This window comes from Aphanomyces astaci (assembly GCF_000520075.1).
Source record: "Aphanomyces astaci strain APO3 unplaced genomic scaffold supercont1.130, whole genome shotgun sequence".
NCBI lineage: Eukaryota > Oomycota > Saprolegniomycetes > Saprolegniales > Verrucalvaceae > Aphanomyces > Aphanomyces astaci.
The window spans coordinates 1-18,427 of NW_009798393.1; the positions used below are offsets into that span (position 1 = coordinate 1).

General features: G+C 45.9%; 5 protein-coding genes and 1 pseudogene across 7 annotated transcripts; 2 read left to right on the forward strand and 4 right to left on the reverse strand.

The window, feature by feature from the left end:
* The first annotated feature begins 2,146 nt into the window (after positions 1-2,146).
* Positions 2,147-6,324, forward strand: H257_17990 (hypothetical protein). The gene is made up of 6 exons (XM_009846980.1): positions 2,147-2,353; positions 2,413-2,654; positions 2,749-3,132; positions 3,739-4,129; positions 4,864-5,526; positions 5,901-6,324. Exons 1-6 carry the CDS (start codon positions 2,254-2,256, stop codon positions 6,290-6,292), a joined length of 2,172 nt encoding a protein of 723 aa, XP_009845282.1. The 5' UTR covers positions 2,147-2,253; the 3' UTR covers positions 6,293-6,324.
* Positions 6,325-6,559: 235 nt separating this feature from the next.
* H257_17991 lies at positions 6,560-9,239 on the reverse strand. Of its 2 annotated transcripts, XM_009846981.1 has the most exons (13): positions 9,025-9,239; positions 8,873-8,979; positions 8,619-8,817; positions 8,467-8,557; positions 8,230-8,421; positions 8,081-8,162; positions 7,694-7,949; positions 7,525-7,640; positions 7,378-7,455; positions 7,153-7,317; positions 6,971-7,088; positions 6,719-6,905; positions 6,560-6,653 (listed from the first exon to the last, which is right to left on the reverse strand). In XM_009846981.1, the coding sequence occupies exons 1-13, from the start codon at positions 9,164-9,166 to the stop codon at positions 6,629-6,631; spliced, it is 1,758 nt and encodes a 585-aa protein (XP_009845283.1). In that variant the 5' UTR covers positions 9,167-9,239; the 3' UTR covers positions 6,560-6,628. The 2 variants fall into 2 exon arrangements, with proteins under 2 accessions (XP_009845283.1, XP_009845284.1); XM_009846982.1 differs by lacking the exons at positions 6,560-6,653; positions 6,719-6,905 and having other exon boundaries at positions 6,906-7,088.
* A 115-nt stretch (positions 9,240-9,354) lies between these two features.
* On the forward strand, positions 9,355-10,089 carry H257_17992 (hypothetical protein; the record flags this gene model as incomplete). The annotated part of the gene is made up of 3 exons (XM_009846983.1): positions 9,355-9,661; positions 9,715-9,898; positions 9,943-10,089. 3 exons carry the CDS (start codon positions 9,355-9,357, stop codon positions 10,040-10,042), a joined length of 591 nt encoding a protein of 196 aa, XP_009845285.1. The 3' UTR covers positions 10,043-10,089.
* A 1,089-nt stretch (positions 10,090-11,178) lies between these two features.
* Positions 11,179-11,248, reverse strand: H257_17993 (annotated as a pseudogene). Its single transcript has one exon. The product of its transcript is annotated as a tRNA-OTHER (tRNA).
* A 560-nt stretch (positions 11,249-11,808) lies between these two features.
* H257_17994 (hypothetical protein) lies at positions 11,809-12,338 on the reverse strand. Its single transcript, XM_009846984.1, has one exon. It carries the CDS (start codon positions 12,296-12,298, stop codon positions 11,834-11,836), a length of 465 nt encoding a protein of 154 aa, XP_009845286.1. The 5' UTR covers positions 12,299-12,338; the 3' UTR covers positions 11,809-11,833.
* Positions 12,339-14,133: 1,795 nt separating this feature from the next.
* H257_17995 (hypothetical protein) lies at positions 14,134-14,628 on the reverse strand. The gene has a single exon (XM_009846985.1). It carries the CDS (start codon positions 14,587-14,589, stop codon positions 14,221-14,223), a length of 369 nt encoding a protein of 122 aa, XP_009845287.1. The 5' UTR covers positions 14,590-14,628; the 3' UTR covers positions 14,134-14,220.
* Between the last annotated feature and the right edge of the window lie 3,799 nt (positions 14,629-18,427).

Here is an 18,427-nt window from a genome sequence, read left to right on the forward strand (position 1 = left end):
AATTCACTGGAACTTGACTGGATTTCGGATTCATGGGAGGCGCTTTCAGCTACTATCATTGTCATGGGCTTTAAAGTGTCAAACCAATGACTCACCTGCGTCCACAAGCGTGGAACCTTCTGAGCACATACATACATCCCCAGCATGGTTTCTGACTGCTCTTGATTCTCTAATCGCAACCGGTGAGTTAGAAATGTTGGACCTACCGATGCATTTGTCAGTCAAATTACCTGTCGAACTGTATACCGTCACGTATTGTGGGTTGTCCAGGCCAAAAATTAGTTCTGGAGATTTCCCACAGCCTCCTGTAGGAAGTTCGAAGAGGTTTTCAACCGACGCATTTGATCAAAATCAAATGCGTCTGTTCATTAAAAGTGCAGTTGAAAAATTTAATTTTTATGAAGATGTTTGTTCCAGTTGAGTCTTAGTGTCCCAGCCGATTCGAGTGTGTAGGCAGAGAAAACAAACGACTTGGAGGCTAAATTCACACTGGCCCGATTGACGAGGCCCATATTATCCGATAACAACCCACACACAGGCAAACACGTAAACGACTTCTCGTCGACTAGATGGTAGATTTAGCAGTCACTTTGCACACTGGCCTTGTTGTACCAACGTAGTCGGAGCGATACATACTGACTGTCGCCATCATGTTGGAGGGCGACGTCGTCCTACGTCAGGTTTTGCATTTCGCTGATGTGAAAAAAGCCAAGGTAGATCGCGCAGAGCAGGAACTGGTACAGTGCCCCGACAAACATATGGGACGAGGCCAGTGAGTTTACGAGCAACGACAGCTCGTACAACGACAGTGGATGGGCCTTTTTTTCGTCGTCGATGTTGTTTTTTGTTGTTGTATTTTTGCAGACCAACAACGTCTTGCTTGGTCTCAATACCCCAGTTCAGGGTTCGTGTCGACTTTGAGGGCTTGGAAATAGGCGACTAGCGCGGTCTTCGCGGAGTCGACGGTTCGCGTAGTCTTGCCGAGGCTGTAGAGGTAGTGGAAAAAGTCCGTGCATGCCCCAGGTATCGCGCCGACATGTGGGTCGTCGAATCAACGATCTCAATTGAAACATGTTGTTGTTCAGAGAATCACGACAGATTAATTGTCGGGGTTGCCAATCCAATCTCCTCACGATTTGTCGGTTCCCAGGTATATGTGCATACGGACACAACGGCATACTTCGTACTTGTAGTGAGAATCGCGCGGCTACTCGTCCATCTGTACGATGGTGAAATTAGGGGAGGAGTGTGGGAGAACCTATGGCTGGACCACGACCCAATCCGTATTTTTTTATTGACTTCAATTCATTATGTAGTTTATTGATTTATAAAAGTACCTATCATATCTTATTGGCCGACAGAGGGCGGAATGACCTCTGCATGTGTGTTACTCCATGTGTAACGACGTCAAAGCGCTGTTCAACTTAACTGCAACTACCTGCAATAACAAAATTTCTGTCAAAGTTGCCTTAGCTGTTCCGTGAAGCTCATCCTAATTTGAACTATATATACTTCATTTTCCTATATTCTCAAATAATTGATGCTCAGAAATGTCTGACCCAAATTTATTTAAATAAATCCAACATCATACCTGATTGGATAATTTGTCATTGATCTCCGTCCAATCAAATTTACGGGCTACGTCCTTATACAACGTCGTTCTCTGTAAACTACCAACTTTTTACAAAATTTTCTTGCTATTTCTTTTTCATTTCTCAAAATTTTACTACGTACTACTAGTAGTACAGTAGTACCAGTAGAGAAAATAGAGACGTAGAATCAAGAGGTGTCTTAAAACGTGGTGAAGAAAATCTACGTCTCAGATTTAAATTTGGTGAAGAATTGGTCAAGAAATAGACATTTAACCAAGCGGTATTTGCATCGAATTTGGCCACTGGGATGGGCACTGAGATATATCTTGAACTTTGTATAAGACTAGTATCCGTACATCATATCCAGAGGTAAACGGACCTCTAAAGTGTAAAACGCATAAAATCGGGATTTAACTTATTTTGGGTTTTTGGGTTTACTGTTACAGTTAATTAAATATACGTTAAATAATATAACCTCCAGTCTTGGATTTGGCCAGCTGGAAGGTTATAGATGAAGTGCACCATATGATGACAGCCAAGTCACACTTGAACGAGCCAATCACACGCCGCCGTTGCCAACGCCTTGTGCCGCCAATTCCGCCCGTTTTTACCCTGTGGGCAGTTGGACGGCAATTTGACTCTGCCATTCTCTAGTCGATCGATGTATCCGCTGCCGTCCCAGCATGGCCATGTGCGGGAGTCATCCACGAGCCTGCCCAATGCCAACAACATATCGACTCGCACTCGCTTTCAACTCGATGGTTCGTTTATCTAGTGTCTTTGAACAACGCTCACCCTGTCTGTCCTCCTCGTGGCTTAGTGGTGTTGGAACACGTCTTGCTGTCGCACAAGGTAGCGCTCACAGACAAACAACTGCGCATCATTGTCCAACGAGACAACAAGCGGATTCAATCGGATGCGTCCAGCTGGAGGAACGAACGGGCCGATTTTCAGCAAGTTGTCGGGCTCCAATCGACTTTGACGTTGCTGCGGACCCAGCAACTAGCGCAGCCACACCAGCCTTTGTACGAGCCCAAAGTGTACAAGTTTCTCATTCAAGCGGTACGTTTCTCTCTTTATTTGCCTCATCTCTCCACCTTGTCCCAACGTACAGTACGTACGTACCTAAAACAAGCTGACGGCGTATTTTTTGTAGCTGCCTTCGCAATCCCAAGTCGCGTCGTTTGAGCTGGACATTACGCACTTTGTAAACCAGAACGCTTCGGTTAAGTTGACTCCAATCACCGGGTTGGACGCCAATGCCTCTCTGACTCTGTCTGTGCGTTGCCACCCTATGAACCCTAAACCAGAGCCCCTGGCTGCTTCGTCCACTACCAACCCTGGCCAACGAAGCAGTTCGATTCAAATGACCAGCAACAACCAGACCACCCCGGGCACTCGATCCTCGTCCAACGCTAGCTACACGGGCGGCAATTCCTCTTCTAAGCGCGATCATTCCCGAGGAGGTCCATCAAGCGTCCATACGCGGAGTTCTGGGCCCGTGCGGTCCAGTAACCTCACCGACACATCGTCGTTATTCGTACGTCGCAAGTTGTGTTCAATATGGCGCTGTGTAATATTTATTTTCGCCATGTATTTGTGGATTTGGTACGAATGTCCAGTCCGCGTTCCCAATCAAATCACGTCGCTCACTCACCCCATTGGTCCAATCTGAAAAAAAAATACTCGCCGTATTGTACTTTCGAGTGAAATGTCGTATTGTGGTTTCTGGTTGGAATTTAAATCGATTTGATTGGCTTCCTCAGATGAGCTCAAAATTATTAGCCAATCAAAACCTTCTCAATGAAATTCAACCAATCGGATCGATTGTGGATCGGTTTGGTCGGCGCGATTCGATTGCAACCCCTCCCCAAATTTGTATCAAATCGACAATAGATTGGTTTTTTATTTTTTTTCGTTTTTGTTCGTGCTACTTTCTGTGGGATCAGGAAAGCAGCCAATGAACACTTTGCGGCACGAGATTTGTGCCTGGTTTTACGAATCGCGCCGAATCATTGGGACATTTGTAGCATAATTCATCGTACATATATAAATTGAATTCATCTTCATGATATATAAATTGATATTTCGTATTTTCGGTCGAGTGTACGTACACGCCGTGGAGCTCATAACACGATGCAAGTAGCAGGGCGGCCAACCCCTCGATTCGGCCAGCGAATACGCCGAAGACCTCGTGCACGTGAACCAAGTTCTAGTGAAAAGACTCGCGGAACTCGAATCACAAGTGAAACAGCGCGACGATGCTGTGACTGCCACCAACAACTCGATGGAGCTACTCCGTCGTGAACTGGACGAGCTGCGGCTGCGCGAGGCGGGCGAGACCACGCGGGGACTGCAGCTCAAGGCGTGGAACCTGGCATTGCTTCAGGAGTTTGAAATGCTCCAGTTACAACAACACCAAATTCGAGCTGGCGCGCCCCCCACGCTTGTGGATGTCGACTTATTGCAGCGCCTCCAAGCGTTAACTGCCGAAGTGTCGTATCCGTCGGAAAACGACGAGCCAGAGCCCGAAATCGGTCAGTTTGTGTTTGAATGGCGATTTCGTCGATTCACACCCTATCGATCAGAGAGGTTTATAGATTGGAGTGTCACCTGTGGTGCAATTTTGTTTGCTTCTGCTATTACTTCTTATAGTAGAATTTACATATCAAAATTACGATTAAGAACAAAAGCCTCTAAAAATTTTTTACCACGTGTTCACACCGAATATAATACTACTTGGATCACATTGGGATTTTATTGACCACCCGAATGCCATTCCTTCAATCAACTACACACTGAAGGGCTAAACGTGTGTTTGTGTGTTCTGTCTTTGTATTTGCTCCAGTTGCTTGTGAATGGCTTTCTCCTCAATATATATATATATATGTAATTATCCTAAAATGTGGACTTTTGTGTCCTGATTCTTTGCCAAATCTATCGATCGATTCTGTGTACTGACTTCTTTTGTATGCAAACCCCCCATCGTCCAGTGTCACACTAATTTTTAGGTCACACACTACTTGGATGTGGAATTGGTCCACGAGTGGATTTGATTGGCTGCTTGATTCGTGTTGCGGGTATTGATTGGTCGTTTTATCGATTAGACTGTCGAGTTGGTTATTCTGCTCATTTCGATTGATTGCACCCACCCCACTCCCAATTTATTATTATATATCGATATCGACTCCACCCCACTCCAATTTCTAATAATCGACAAAATATGGATGGCTGACGACTGCGATTCATTGGATATTGATGGATTGTGTAGGCGGCGGGAGCGACGGCATCGAGACGAGCTCAGACGACGAAGACTCGAATTTCAATTATGACCCGACGGCCCAGAGCGACGACGAAATCGGTGGATTTATCTCGACTGACGTGGTGGCTTCTGCTGCGGCCACCAAAGCACTCGTGGAAGACCTCCAACAGCTCTTGGCGCGCAACCAACGACTCGTTCAAGACACGAAGCTGCTGATTTATGCGGCCAGCGACGCGCCATTGGCTCCAGACTTGGCCCCCCCGGATTTGTCGGCCAATATTGACATCCACAGCCAACGCCAACGCACCCAGGAGCTCGAGGCGCAGAACAAATTGCTGCAAGCGATGACCGCCCATCATTTGAACGAGCGGACGACGTTTGACGCCCGACAGCGCGAACGCATTGAGATGGCTGAAATGGCCACGGAAGAAGCCAGAATGTGGCAAGTCCGGCACGACCTAGTCTCGCGTCGGCCGCCACTTCCAGCAACTCCACCAACGGTGGTGTCGCCAGTACTGGTTACTCCACTTGCAGTGCAGCCTGCTACGGTTGTACCCCCCGCTGTAGCTGCTGCCGAGGAAGCCCCCCCGACGCCAGTGTCGGAAATATCAAAGCGGCGGTCGGCTGGGGCCTCGAATGAGCTCGCCAAGCACGTTCAAATGCTCAAACAAGGTATTGCCTTTCTTTTACCCAAAATTTGGACTTTATAGTGCGGATTCGCCAAACCTATCATCAATCGATTCTTTGCAATGACTTTTGTATGTAACTATCGTCATGACACACTAATATAAGTCACACACTATTTGGATGTTGAAACGGTGGAAGAGTGTATTTGATTGGCCACTGGACTCGTGATATGGGTTTTGATTGGTCGATATATCGATTGTCTGCCGATTTGGTGCTGCTCATTCGATTGAGCACCCAAACACTCACAATGTCGAATCGACTTGACTAACTAGTTACTCCACACATGGCTTTGGCACTGGGCATGCTATTGTCCTACCATCCATCCTCTCTTATGATCGATTTTTGTATATTCTGGGTAGAAAACCTCGCGTTAAAATTCAAGAATACAACGTTGGAAAGCTATCAAGAAAAGTACGAAGAATGTGAAAAGGCCCGCAAACGACTCGAAGTGCGTCTCATGGCGCAGACCGACGGAGCCGACCGCACCCGCGAAGTGTTCTCGCGCATTCCCAAGGTCGACGACGACGATGACATCTCCCAGATCACGCTGCAGTGCGCCGCCGAGTTGGACATGCAGCTGAATGTGCTCAAGGAACTGAGTCGGACGCAAACCATGCGCATTGAAACCATGAACGACGAACATGCCAAGCTGCGGCTCGACTTTGCCCAGCACATTCACGTGATGAAGACGCGCGTGGTGCAACTGGAAGCGTCGATGAATCGACAACACGAACGAATAGCATCCAACTAAGATTCGAGTAATTTAGAGTATATTGGGATCCAGTGTGGTATGTTGTTTGAATGGTATGCACCTATGTAGTAGCATTGTCAAGTCGTCATCAGCTCCTAGAGGAAATCGTCGTCTGTTTCCATGTGAATTCACAAGACTTCACTGTAAATATGACAGCATTGTAAAATCGTACGAACGGGCCTACTACTGTATGGCAATCTGAAAGTCGCTTGTTCGATCCTGGCAGGGAGCAGCCTTTTTTCCTATACAATCTTCAAATAATAATATACGAAATGTTTCATTGATTTGGCTTATTCATGCTTTCAACAAGGGCAAAGTAGTTTGTTACTACTAACGTTATAGGTACCGGTACGTACTTTGACTACAAAATGAACCACTAACGTTAACTTTGTACTACTTTGACGTAAGAATTCAACTAGTACTTACTTGTAGTGAAGAGGCACGGTTTCGTTTTGATTATTCAACTGCAGTAGGTACCGATACCGTTCTGCGTACGGCAGCGGTCGGGTGTCGAGTGCGGCCAATGCCATAGCTTGTGTGTGCAACGTCTCCTGGACCCACGCAGCCTGCCGCTGTGCCCGCTCCCCATCGGACTCGCCACAGACGTGAGGACCTGTACATACAGCCACAACGAAATCCATCACGTTCACATAAAGCGTGGGGTCATAATATGCGTACAAGTTGCCAGGGGCAATCCAGCCTGGCACTTGGTGCACACTGACGGAGGCGCGCTGTGGGTCTGACGAAACACAACGCGTTCGTAATCCGCAGCCTTGGTCTGAGCCTCTTGAATGACCTTGTAACATGAACACGATTAAGTTCTCAAGAAGTTTGAAGTAGTAATTGTATTGCCAACATACTTCTTCAGTGGCTTTGATGGTAGCCCGCTTGGAATCCATACCAAACTCGGACTTGAACAATGCAATTTTGTCCTTTAGAATGGCGCGGTATGCATTGCCCAGTATCTTGACCAACGCTTCGGAGGCGTCGCGCTTAGCCAGTTCACGCGCTCGGTGCATTGCTTGCTATGGAATTGAAGTTTACTGTGAACGTTCAGATAAGTACATCGTTTGAAATAAAGCAACCTGTTCCAACACTTGTCGCGAGTGTTCGGCAGCGATGGCGGCACGGACGCTGCTGTTGAAAGTCTCGTGTAACGTCACCTAACGTGAAATATTGTCATTCACTTGTCAATTTGATTTATAATGATCGGGAATTGTTGTAAAATAGACCATGTCTTTTCGAAGTTGAAACCGAAGCTTCACCCCCACAAGGTGCATCTGTTCACGCAATTTTTTTGCGTACTGCCGCGCCGACCGTCCACGAGTCCATGCTTGCAGTTTTATTGCTACGATGTTGACTCGTGTTCACAGAGATGATCATTAGACGAGAGATCCGTACCCGCAAGCTTCTGACAACGTTGGTATTGACGCACGCAATGTCCTTTCCATACGCGCTGCATGGTGATGGCTTGGGCCTTGTAAGTAATCGCAAACGTAGAAAACTGACGCCACTGCTGCCAGCAGTCCAGCGTACGTCGGGTGCACGCGTTGGTAAACCGACTGCGAATGTGTTTGGTTTTGTCGACACACTTTTTCCAGTGCCAAAAGCGGTTGAACAGCGCCCGGTGAAATACTTTGACGGACGCTTGGCACAACTATATTTACATACACCCAAGAACCCATGAATGATCTAGAATTCATAGAAATGTATATATATATATTCATCATCCTAACTTGTGAACTAAGATATATATATATATATATATATATATATATTAAGCGCCACCTTTCCCTGTCGAACCATCTTGCGTGTGGCCATCATGTCTTTCCATGTCACGAAACGACCGGCCAATGTCGTAGCCATCGCACTGCACTCCTCAACGCACAGTGAGATATCAACTAACTAGTGATACAGATATATATACATATATATACCGTTGGAATTTCGACGTAATGAGTTTGCCTCGGTCAGTTTCTGCCCGCCACGCTATAAACACGCGGTATTGAACGCGGTAGAAAATACGTCGGCGCAACTGATGCGCGTGGTGGTGTTGGGTCAGGACAGCCACTCGTTTCGACACGGCCGCGCCCAGCGTCACGGCCACGAATTCGCGAGACACGACGAATCTACGACCAGGTCAACCAAATACGAAAAACGCCCACACGACCCACCGTGCATGGCGCTTGAGTACTGTCATGTAGTGCACTGCCCAGTGCTGAAGCGTTGTGGCCGTTCGATGCACGAGCAGGTCGTACACCCGACCTGTGGCACATACTGTTTTAAGGGAAGTGGTAACTTGTGTGTGAGGAAGCGATATACACACCTGGAAAGTCTGTGCAGCAATACAGCAAAGCGTGCAATGGTCCGTACTTCGAGGCAAAGTACAAGTACTTTGTGTAGTCCAAGCGCTGGGCGAGTCGTTTTTGCTCGGCTTTGGACGCGTCGGCTTGCATTTTCCGTTCCCGGTCCACCTTGAGTTTCTCTTGCAGTAGTCGCCGCCGGTGCAATTTGTCCATTTCTTCCTGCATGATTTTTATGAGAGAATGATGATATATTCGCATATCTCATGTAGCTTACCTGGTCCAACTCGGGGGAGTGGTAAACGTTGAATCCCCATAATGCACTGGCAGATGCATTCGGCAGCGCCTTGTGGCTACTGCACTCGGGCGAAGTCAATGAAGTGGCTACGCCACCAGTTAAAAATCAATGCACAAAGCTACACTGCTTACACAACGTAGAGACTCTTTCGATGGGCTTGCCCTTCTTTCGGGGCGGTTTTAGAGGGGACGTTAAGAGGGACTTCTGGAGGCAACTGGGCAGGCCGTTGCGGGGCAAACTCATCTGTTGGACCTTTGAGAGGGACTCACGCATGGAACTTCGACCCACCCGCCTTATTGCAGTAACCACGTCTATCTATTTCCGTCGATAATCACCAGGAGGAGTGAATAACGCATGCTCGTTACGACAGAGTATTACTTTCGACGACTAAATTGCAGATCATTCACGATGGCAACCCTCCTGAATGCTCGATATCTATTTTTAGACAATTTATGGCAAGGATGACCAAAGGTCAATTTGCCTTTGACTTTCTCGTGGTGGGTGCTGCCATGTCCTTCTTTGGCTTGACGTATTTGGGTTCGCAAGATCCGTTTGTGGGTACCGTTCCATTGTATGCGTTCGAAGACGCCGAGCTCGTGGCTGCGGTGGAGGCCGTCGCCAACGAAAACGGCGAAATGGCCAGCATTGAAGCGTTCCTTGCTAACGTGTACCATTGTCCCCGCGGCGTGCCCCCCCCAAAAGACATTATAAACCAAGTCCGTGCTTGGTTTCCCCAAGGAGATTTGCCCACGGATCAGTTTATCACAGGTATAGGACACTACCAACGACGATGTCGACTCTCAGACGAACAATGCAATTAGGCATTCTCGCGCTGAAAGCACACGCAGAAGCCACCGAGACTCAAAATCAAACTGAAAATTGGACTAAGGGCTGCGAGTTCACCAGTGGCCTGGACTTGCGTGCAGCCAAAGTGAAACATACGCGTATGCTAAGGGACCCAAACCAAAAATACGTAGCACCGCTCACTGACTCGCAAACGTTTGGGTACTTATCACGATGTCTTGTTTGAAGCTCATGCGTTGTACTAGGTGGGTAAAAGGGCCGCCTGTGAAAACCATTCCCAAGAAGAGCTGCGAAGAGACAAAATTTGCGTCGGCGATGATTCAGTCTGGTGTAAACTACTTTTAACGTTAGCTCTAGAATGACTAATGCAAATCGAAGTTCAGATTCTGCGACTTCCGTTGTATCAATGAGCTGCGTTGGATTCGTGAATTTTACTTGATTAATGTAAAGGTCACTTTAAAGTAAACTAGTATTAATACTACCTACCAGTACGTATAATAGTACTCAGAAAGTAGGGACGCGTCGAATACGACTTGGTTTCAACTCATACATCATGCCAGACGTACTAGCATCCGTAAGTACGTCTGGTATGATGTACGAGTCGTATCCCAATGGTGGTGGTGGCATCATGGTGTGGGGTGGTTTTTGCATCCTCGGCAAACTCGATCTGGCCTTTCTCTAGGTTTGCCAAAAGTCTGATGATTACGTCGTAACACTGTCCAATCATCTGCTTCCTTTTGGGCACTAGAATAACCGTTCGAACGTGTAAATTACGCAAGATGGGGCCGCCATTCACCGTTCCAAAACTTTGTTGGCATTTTTGGACGAGGAAAACATCAACTTATTTGAGCACTCTGTGCTGTTCCCAGACCTCAACGCGATCGAAAACGTCTGGGGCATGATGGTGCAGTATGTGAATGTGAGTGGGAAGCAGAACGGCAGTGTGTGTGACCTTGGACTGGCAATTCAGCGCGCCTGGTCCTCCATCGATCAAGACTACCTTGCCAAGCTCATTGCATCGATGCCACGTCGTTGTAGATTAGTTCAGAGGCAAAGGGGTCCAACACAAAGTACTAGCAAGTGTTTTGAGTGTACTTAACATCGTACTGCACCTTGAAACCTGTGATTTCTGAAGTGGTTGGGATCCTATTGACCACCCCTCAAAATGGTTTTTGGACAAAATAAAGTGCAGTTTTTATTGGATGAAGCTGTTGTATCGGACCCAATAAACAACCAATTAAAACGGAGAGAATGGTGTATTCCACATGTCTCTACGTTTTATTGGACAAAATTAATCCCAGATAATCGGGGTGGCTGGATCCTACTGGCCAGCACTGTACATATTAAAATGGTACTATTAATAACGTTTCCATACTGTTAACGTTAGTCCAAATTACTTGGAAGCATAACTGTAAGGTTGGTACAGTACAGTATAGTGTTAACGTTGGTCCAAATTCAATAGAGCCATGCCAGGAAAAAAACTCCTCCAGCAGGGCTCGAAACTGCGACCTTAAGGTTAACAGTCTCACGCTCTACCAACTGAGCAGTTGAATCACAAGGTTGATAGAACCGTAGGGTTAAAACTCAAATACACCCCGATGTACAGTCAGCCATGGTGGAACTGACCCACCTACAATGGTCCACCCAAATCCGACGATACCTGGCCGTCAACCATGGATGAGGAGCGCGAGCGCCTCAAGACTATTTTGCGCCGACTTGGGTACACTTTTCGGTCATTCCTTTGATCGGGAGTGACCCCACACTATTTATTGTCCTTTGGACACTAAATCTGTCATCAAATCTATTAGCGTTAGTAGGTTACAGTATAAGATTGTTGGGGTTAAAAGTACTGTAACTACACCCCGATGTACAGTGAGCTACTATTATAGAGGATCTAACGTTATACGTGTACATGCTTGGGATATACTAGTACGCTGTAAATGCTGTTTAATGTCGATTTCACTGTCGATTGAAATCGATATGGTCGATTCGAGCTTGATTCTTGCAGTCAAATGGTATACTTACTAGTACTTTGGTGACAAGGCATACGCTGCGACTTAACCTATTCAGCGCAAACTCCCCCCAATTGCCAGAACAAATCATGCCAAGGATATAGGGGCAAAAATGAGATGCTGATTAAGCAGAAATACCAACAACACCGAAAGCCTTGATGGGGCCAGCGTTGCCATTTTGCAAGCTAAGTTCGTGGCCACCCTTGCCCAAATCATCTTCGTTTTCGTGGATCACCAACGAGCGTCCGATGACCGAATGAGGACCGATGAGTTTGAGAAGTGGGTCTTCGATGTGCACCTTGGCGTTGCCTTCCTCGTCAACTTGGATGTTGCCGAGGGAGCCTACGCGACGTTCGTCCTCATCTGGGGCGCCATGGCTCTTGCCGAACGGGTTGAACACGCCACCGGTGGACGCGCCGCCGTTGGAGACGTCGCCGAAGACGTTGATGTGCAGAGCATGCTTGCCAGCAGACAAACCCTTCAGGGAGCCCGCGATGATGGTCTTGGCATCTTCGTTGGCTTGAGAAAGCACGAGGGAGCCAAACACTTGGGCGTCTTCGCCGTACAGAGTCACAACTGCTTTCGCCATACTCGTCGAAATCTACGTTTGGACCAGTCGTCGCTGTTGCAATGGACAAGTGCCATTGGTTGAAATGATAAATTGTTGGTAAAACAATGACTAGTGCAATGTATGGTTGATTGAAATATACAATAAAGCCAATTTTTATTGAGAGAGGAAGATTCAATACAAATGTAAAGAGTTTCGAACGTAGTTTTAAACACAAAGCGTTTCACCTGAAACCGATACGTAGCACGAAAGGCCACAACAAAGACTTCAATTAAGGGGTCTCAAACGTTTCAATCCACGCAGAGGACATGAATTGATGGGAGGGGTATGAAGTTAGTAGTCGTCTGATGAATCCTGCGAGCATGTGGTGGTGGTAGCACGAACGGTACAACGCGGACTAAGCTGGACGGCTTTCATTTTGGTACTTTCGTGGCATTTGAATGGGCTGGTGAGGCATCGACGGACGCTTGGGGGACGATGGGTCTTTCTTGTACACTTGCACTTGGAGGGCAGCCCATTCGTAGCTATAGATTTGAACCACGTGGCGAGTTTGGTATGAAACGAGCGTTTCGACTGGCTCGGTGATACGTCTACCATTGAGTGCGCTGTACGATAAAGTGAAATGCACATCAACATTTGCCTACTTCAAATGAAACATCAACAGGACGAATATCGAATGAAAAATGCCTTTCAGCACGTCCTCCTCTGAATCGACGGTTAACGTTGGCGTGGTTGCCGTGAATTGGTCGAAAAATGATGCATGTAAACTTGGCCTTTCTACTGACACTTGTGGTAGTATTCTAATGACTGCAAGTACACGAGCACTGTCATGATGTACCGGAATACATAATATGATCTACATAATATTCAATACTGTAGGAGGGTTTTTATGCTGGGCAAATAAGCTACGCCTTGCCACCAGTGTTTTCGTTGCAACAAAGGATGGAGAGCCAATAATCCTAACGAACCAACGACCAGGCTAACAATGCACGATCCTTTTGATATCGCGAACAATACATAGAAGCAGGACATTCTTCAATTGACGTCTTTGAACTATCGTACGAATACTAGTACAAACGACGAGGTGAAACCGTGGGGGCGACCACAATTAAGTAGTAGTACCGTAGTACATGTAACAGGGTTTTTACCAGTAATTTCCTACCGGTACTTTCTTACCCTCTCTGAACGATTTCCTGTGCACCCACGAACGATACAAGCACAGTAACTTGTAACAGCCGTCGAACCCCCGGCTTTTGCCGAGCTAGCCAACGATCCATGGCACGGGACCGTTGGGCCATGGATGGTGATAATTTTTTTAAACCCAGTTGGGGGTGTCGGTTGAGGTCGTTTCAACGGGTGTCTAGGAGTATGTGCGCACACAGCACATGGTCTCATCAGATCCCCCCAAAGCACCCTATCATAACGAAGTGGCTGTGTTTGTGACGTGAAATAATACACTTGTAAACTGTTAGCACTGTAAGCTTACTACTTGTTTGACTTCACCACTCATCGTCCCGACCTCGGAACAATATCGAATTGATGACATTTGAGTGTATGATGGGTACGTTTACGCCTACCATATTTCGCGAACTCTAATCCACATGAAACGAGAATTCGATTTTTCAACAATTGTTCCTGCGAAGTGATTCGGTCAAATTACAATCATTCTGGAATTAACCGTTTTGATTGGATGAACTACGAGGTAGCGTTTGTCATTTGCAACGTTAAGGAACTATTCCAGTTGGTTAGCGATGGCGTGTATCTTTCTTTATTCACCACTCTGGCGACACATATAAAGTACTAGTACTAGCACTTCGCATGAACTGACATGGACTACCTCCTGTGTCAACCAATCAAGCCAACAAAGTAGGTTCGATTAACCACACAACCACAACTTTAAGAAACACTTTCTTCCTATTAAATAACTCTGTTCGATCCAGGGTTTAGTAGTCGTCGTCGTCGTCCATGGACGTCACAGTGTGGCGACGGGCTTGGGCTTGGCAGTGCGAGCACAAAACGTGGGTTTCCTCGATGGGGTCATAGGACCGGCGTCCTTCCCTTAGCTGCGACACTTGCGATGGGATGTATGGCACCCGGTGACCGCCCACAACCGTGGTTAGCTTGGTTTCGTTGGCGTATTTTCGTGGCATGGCAATGGGCTCGGACACCACGTAAGGCGACTTCTTTGCCTTCGACGGCTTGGGGTGCGTCACATAGGGGCACGTGCATTTGGATGCTTTGGTGATTGTCTTGAACCACGACGATACTTTTGCCTTGAGCGACGACTTTTCAATGGTGGTGGTGGCTACCATGTTGATTTGGTGTATTGCGGGGTAAACGGTAAATTGGAAAGTGAGATGTCTTGTGTTCAAGGATCTTACAGTGTTAACCTCGGAACCTGAATGTATGTCTCGAACTTCCTACATTATCTCAATTACGTCCGATCGAGGTTTTGTCAAAGTTCCGCACTTAATCTAGGTGGAACGTGAATGTTGACCATTCCGTGCAGAATGTGTGCACGATCATCCAATTAATCGTAGGATACTAGTACGTGTGTGAATCGTACCGCAGCGGGTGTTATTGCAAAGTTCCTACTATTATAATTGTACTTCGAAGTACTATTAATCCGATATGTAACATTAAGGATACGTAATGCAAATAAAAACTAGTACTACGTATTATTAATAATAGTACGTACTAACTTTATACTCCGAGTACTATTAACACATACTCCTAACGTGACGGATCAGTGATTTGCCGATTTTGAGATCCATTCAATCAACCATATCTGGCGAAGTTCAAATTATCTCGACGTGAAAGTTGCAGTGCCGAACTCACCTTTTTGAGCTTTATCTCATCATCCGAATACAAATCAAGTATGAGAGTTTGAATCAGGGCAAATAAAATGTCAAAGTTATGCGCTCAAACAGGTGATCGGTGATTTGCCGAAATTTAACCTTGTATTCAGTATGGGAAATTTACGCCTGATGAAACAAAATTATTGATTTATAGAGCAAAATTATATGTATGCAGTAATAATATTTTACAGGTCATACTTGATTTGAAAACAGCGAGCCCCTCTTTAAGTTAGTAATATTCCCACCATAAGGTTTTGCAGGTCTCAGTTGTAGCAGGCTTTACTTTCCTTTTATCCAATCATATCAATTCTTGAATTCTACTAGTATTGGGTATTGCTGCTCCGCAAATCACCGATCTTTCGGCAAATCACAGATCCGTCACGTTAGTAGTATGTACTTCGAAGTATAGAAAGCAAGCACCACCGGGTACGTTACAGTCATTCCCCGATTTTTGCAGATACAAGCTTTACGGAGGTACTAATATGAAAGGGTTATATGAAGTCTTGGAGGGATATACCTTCACACTACTACAGTACCTCCAGACGGAAGTAGAAGTACCGTTTCAAAATCGTCCAAGGACGGAAATAGAAGTGCCTAATGACAGACCCTGAAAATAGAATAAATCATTGTCACTCCAGCTGTAAAGAACAAGTCAATATTATAAACCTGAAATTTTTATTTAAATATCCACGCTTGTATAGTGAAACTCATACAGAATTAACGCTTCCATGCAAGGCCTACACTCCAAATCTGATTTACAGCTGCTCATTGAGAGTCATACTAAAATGAAGTTAAGTCATGTGGATACCACCCATGTATAGGAGAGGCGACATTTTCAGTGAAAGTTACTACGGTAGTAGTAAGGACATTGAAGTCATCTCATGTCATCCACCCTCAGGTAGCACGGTTGCGAATTATCATCTTGAATTGAGTATTGCTAAAGTCAATTTTGATTTGTCCTGTTGCAGTTGCATCGTTTCATATTTTTGCCAATTCAAGCCAATCACATTAGTCAAAATGAAACCTTTTGACTGGACTTTTCAGATTTTCAAAAAGTTCAAATTTGAGAAAATTATACACTTTCTTCCCAAAGGGTACTTCCATTTTCGTCTGGAGGTAGTGGATAAGGAGATTTATCACATTTGATGAGCACAAACTAACCGTAAACATCCGAATACCCTACACGTTTTGTGAAATGTGGGCGCCCAATATTTCAAAGCAAGTACAGTACACTCTCAATATTACTGTAGTATCGTACTATTAATAGTAACGTGTATCCGAAGTTCAAGTGCATAGAATCTGGCAGTGTAAACTGGAAGAAATCCATGCTATCGGAGCGTTGACGAAGATTCGACAAGTCCATCCATCAAGTTCACCAGCTCAAGAAATCCACATCAACTCACTCTCCCAACCATAGAACAATTTCCTTCAAAGTCGTACAACAGAATGTGTGCATTTTGACACTTCCGGTAACGTTAGGTTGACAGTGAAGTCTGTAACGCAGCGGAATGCATGTAGTTTGACTCATGCCAGCCAGGAATGATTACATCCGGATACACCTTTTCTCCAGTACTACCGGTAGTACTTAGCCCTGTAACCTGGGACTCCGTCCAATGTACCCCCAGTGGGTACATACGATGCTAAACCCCTAGTAAGAAAGAGGTGACGTGGTCTGAGCATACAAAGTTCCTTATAAATCTCATTGAAACAATATTTCGGGTCAAAACAACAGTGGAACTGTTTTACTGTTAATGAGGGAATTGTACCCACTGGAAGCCGGCCAAGGAGTTGGTCAGCAGTAGTTGACGTGAAGAGTAAGCTAAAGTGGTGGCCAGTTGAAGTGAAGGGTAAGTGGTGGTTGAAGAACTCGACGATTGTGGTGTAGATTTGTCGTGATTACTCGTTGCAGTCTTCTAAAGATTTTACACCCATGATCAGAATTGGACACTTTCAAGAATAATCACCACCACGACCTTGCACAAGAGATGCCCGGCGAACAATAACACAAAAGACTTCACGTTATTCGTACTACGTACTAGTAGTAGTACATAAGCTAAATAAGTTAGGGGGTTCGTCCTATTAGTACTCGTCTTCGGCGTCGACAATATACCGTACGGAAAAATCCGCACTTCTTGTTGGGTCGATAATTCCTCTTGTTGGATCGATAACTCCTCGATCGGGTCACAGGGTTTGCGCCCACACTTCAATTGTGATTATTGTGCCGGTATACATGGCACGCGCAAGCCGCTGACTACCGCGTAGGGCTTGGTTTCGTTGACGTACAGTACTTGCGGGGCAACGAGATCGCTTCGACACATATCACACTGTCATGGGGGTTGATTTGGTGGTTTTGGGGGTTTTGTGTTTGTGCATTTCCTGGTGGGCTGGGAACACTGTAATGGTCCTGAACTACGAGAGGACTTTGCCTGAAATGAATTTCTTGTCTGAGGGAACTATCAGGGGAAGAATGACCATGTTTAGCTTGGAGGGGGTTGAGAAATGTATGACACGTGGCAAATATATACACACCCCAACCTCAGAACAAACGAACCAACCTCGGAATAAGTACAGTGTACAGGCAACGTGAGTTTTGGGCATTCTGAACTGTAGGAACTTTTTCGCACCTCATCCTTGCGTGTCACAGACTCCGAACCTCATTCTTTATTGTCACATTATCCTTGGTTGCCAGCATGACATTCTTGTATGCGAATTTTTGACATGATATTTTCTTACTCTCCTATACTTGTACTACAGTAGTACAAGTACGCGAAAGTGGCACGAGGGTGGTCAAGATGGCAAGACAAGTCTGAATTCGTAATTGTTTCTTTTTTGTGGCAAGGGGACAGCCTTGCCACGTTGAACCCCCGTTGCCAAGTTGACTTCGATGGGCGCATGGGGAAGACTCATAGTAATGCCGACCAAGACAGCAGCAATGGGAGGATATTTCGATCACTGTAAGAGACTGCAGGTTCTACTCGTTCTATATATAGTTTGATCCTGTCACTGTAAAACTAATGTTTGCAGCACATCGTGTTGAACAATCATACTCTGGCTTACTGGTACGGATCGATGGAGCATTAATGGCGTGGCATCGGTAATCTGGATGGTAACTGGTCGATGGCACCACCCGTGAGATTCACAGTCAGTTGAGACAATTTGTCATCGACAGGCCATGAGACGTGACGATACAGTTCGTTAGACATGTTGAAGATGTGGTGACTAGAAATCAAACCTTATTCGTCGCTCCTTGAACCTGTTACTTGCACCAAATGAAGTACAAATCTTAATCGTC

Excerpts from the sequence above, each read along its gene's own strand:
- H257_17990 (XM_009846980.1), top strand. The coding sequence starts at position 2,254 with ATGTATCCGCTGCCGTCCCAGCATGGCCATGTGCGGGAGTCATCCACG. Across the intron at positions 3,133-3,738 it reads CCGACACATCGTCGTTATTC|CAGGGCGGCCAACCCCTCGA; the intron begins GTACGTCGCAAG and ends CGATGCAAGTAG. Across the intron at positions 5,527-5,900 it reads CGTTCAAATGCTCAAACAAG|AAAACCTCGCGTTAAAATTC; the intron begins GTATTGCCTTTC and ends TATTCTGGGTAG.
- H257_17991 (XM_009846981.1), bottom strand. The coding sequence starts at position 9,166 with ATGCGTGAGTCCCTCTCAAAGGTCCAACAGATGAGTTTGCCCCGCAAC. Across the intron at positions 8,818-8,872 it reads ACTCCCCCGAGTTGGACCAG|GAAGAAATGGACAAATTGCA; the intron begins GTAAGCTACATG and ends AAAATCATGCAG. Across the intron at positions 6,906-6,970 it reads TGGATTGCCCCTGGCAACTT|GTCCTCACGTCTGTGGCGAG; the intron begins GTACGCATATTA and ends CTGTATGTACAG.
- H257_17994 (XM_009846984.1), bottom strand. The coding sequence starts at position 12,298 with ATGGCGAAAGCAGTTGTGACTCTGTACGGCGAAGACGCCCAAGTGTTT.
- H257_17995 (XM_009846985.1), bottom strand. The coding sequence starts at position 14,589 with ATGGTAGCCACCACCACCATTGAAAAGTCGTCGCTCAAGGCAAAAGTA.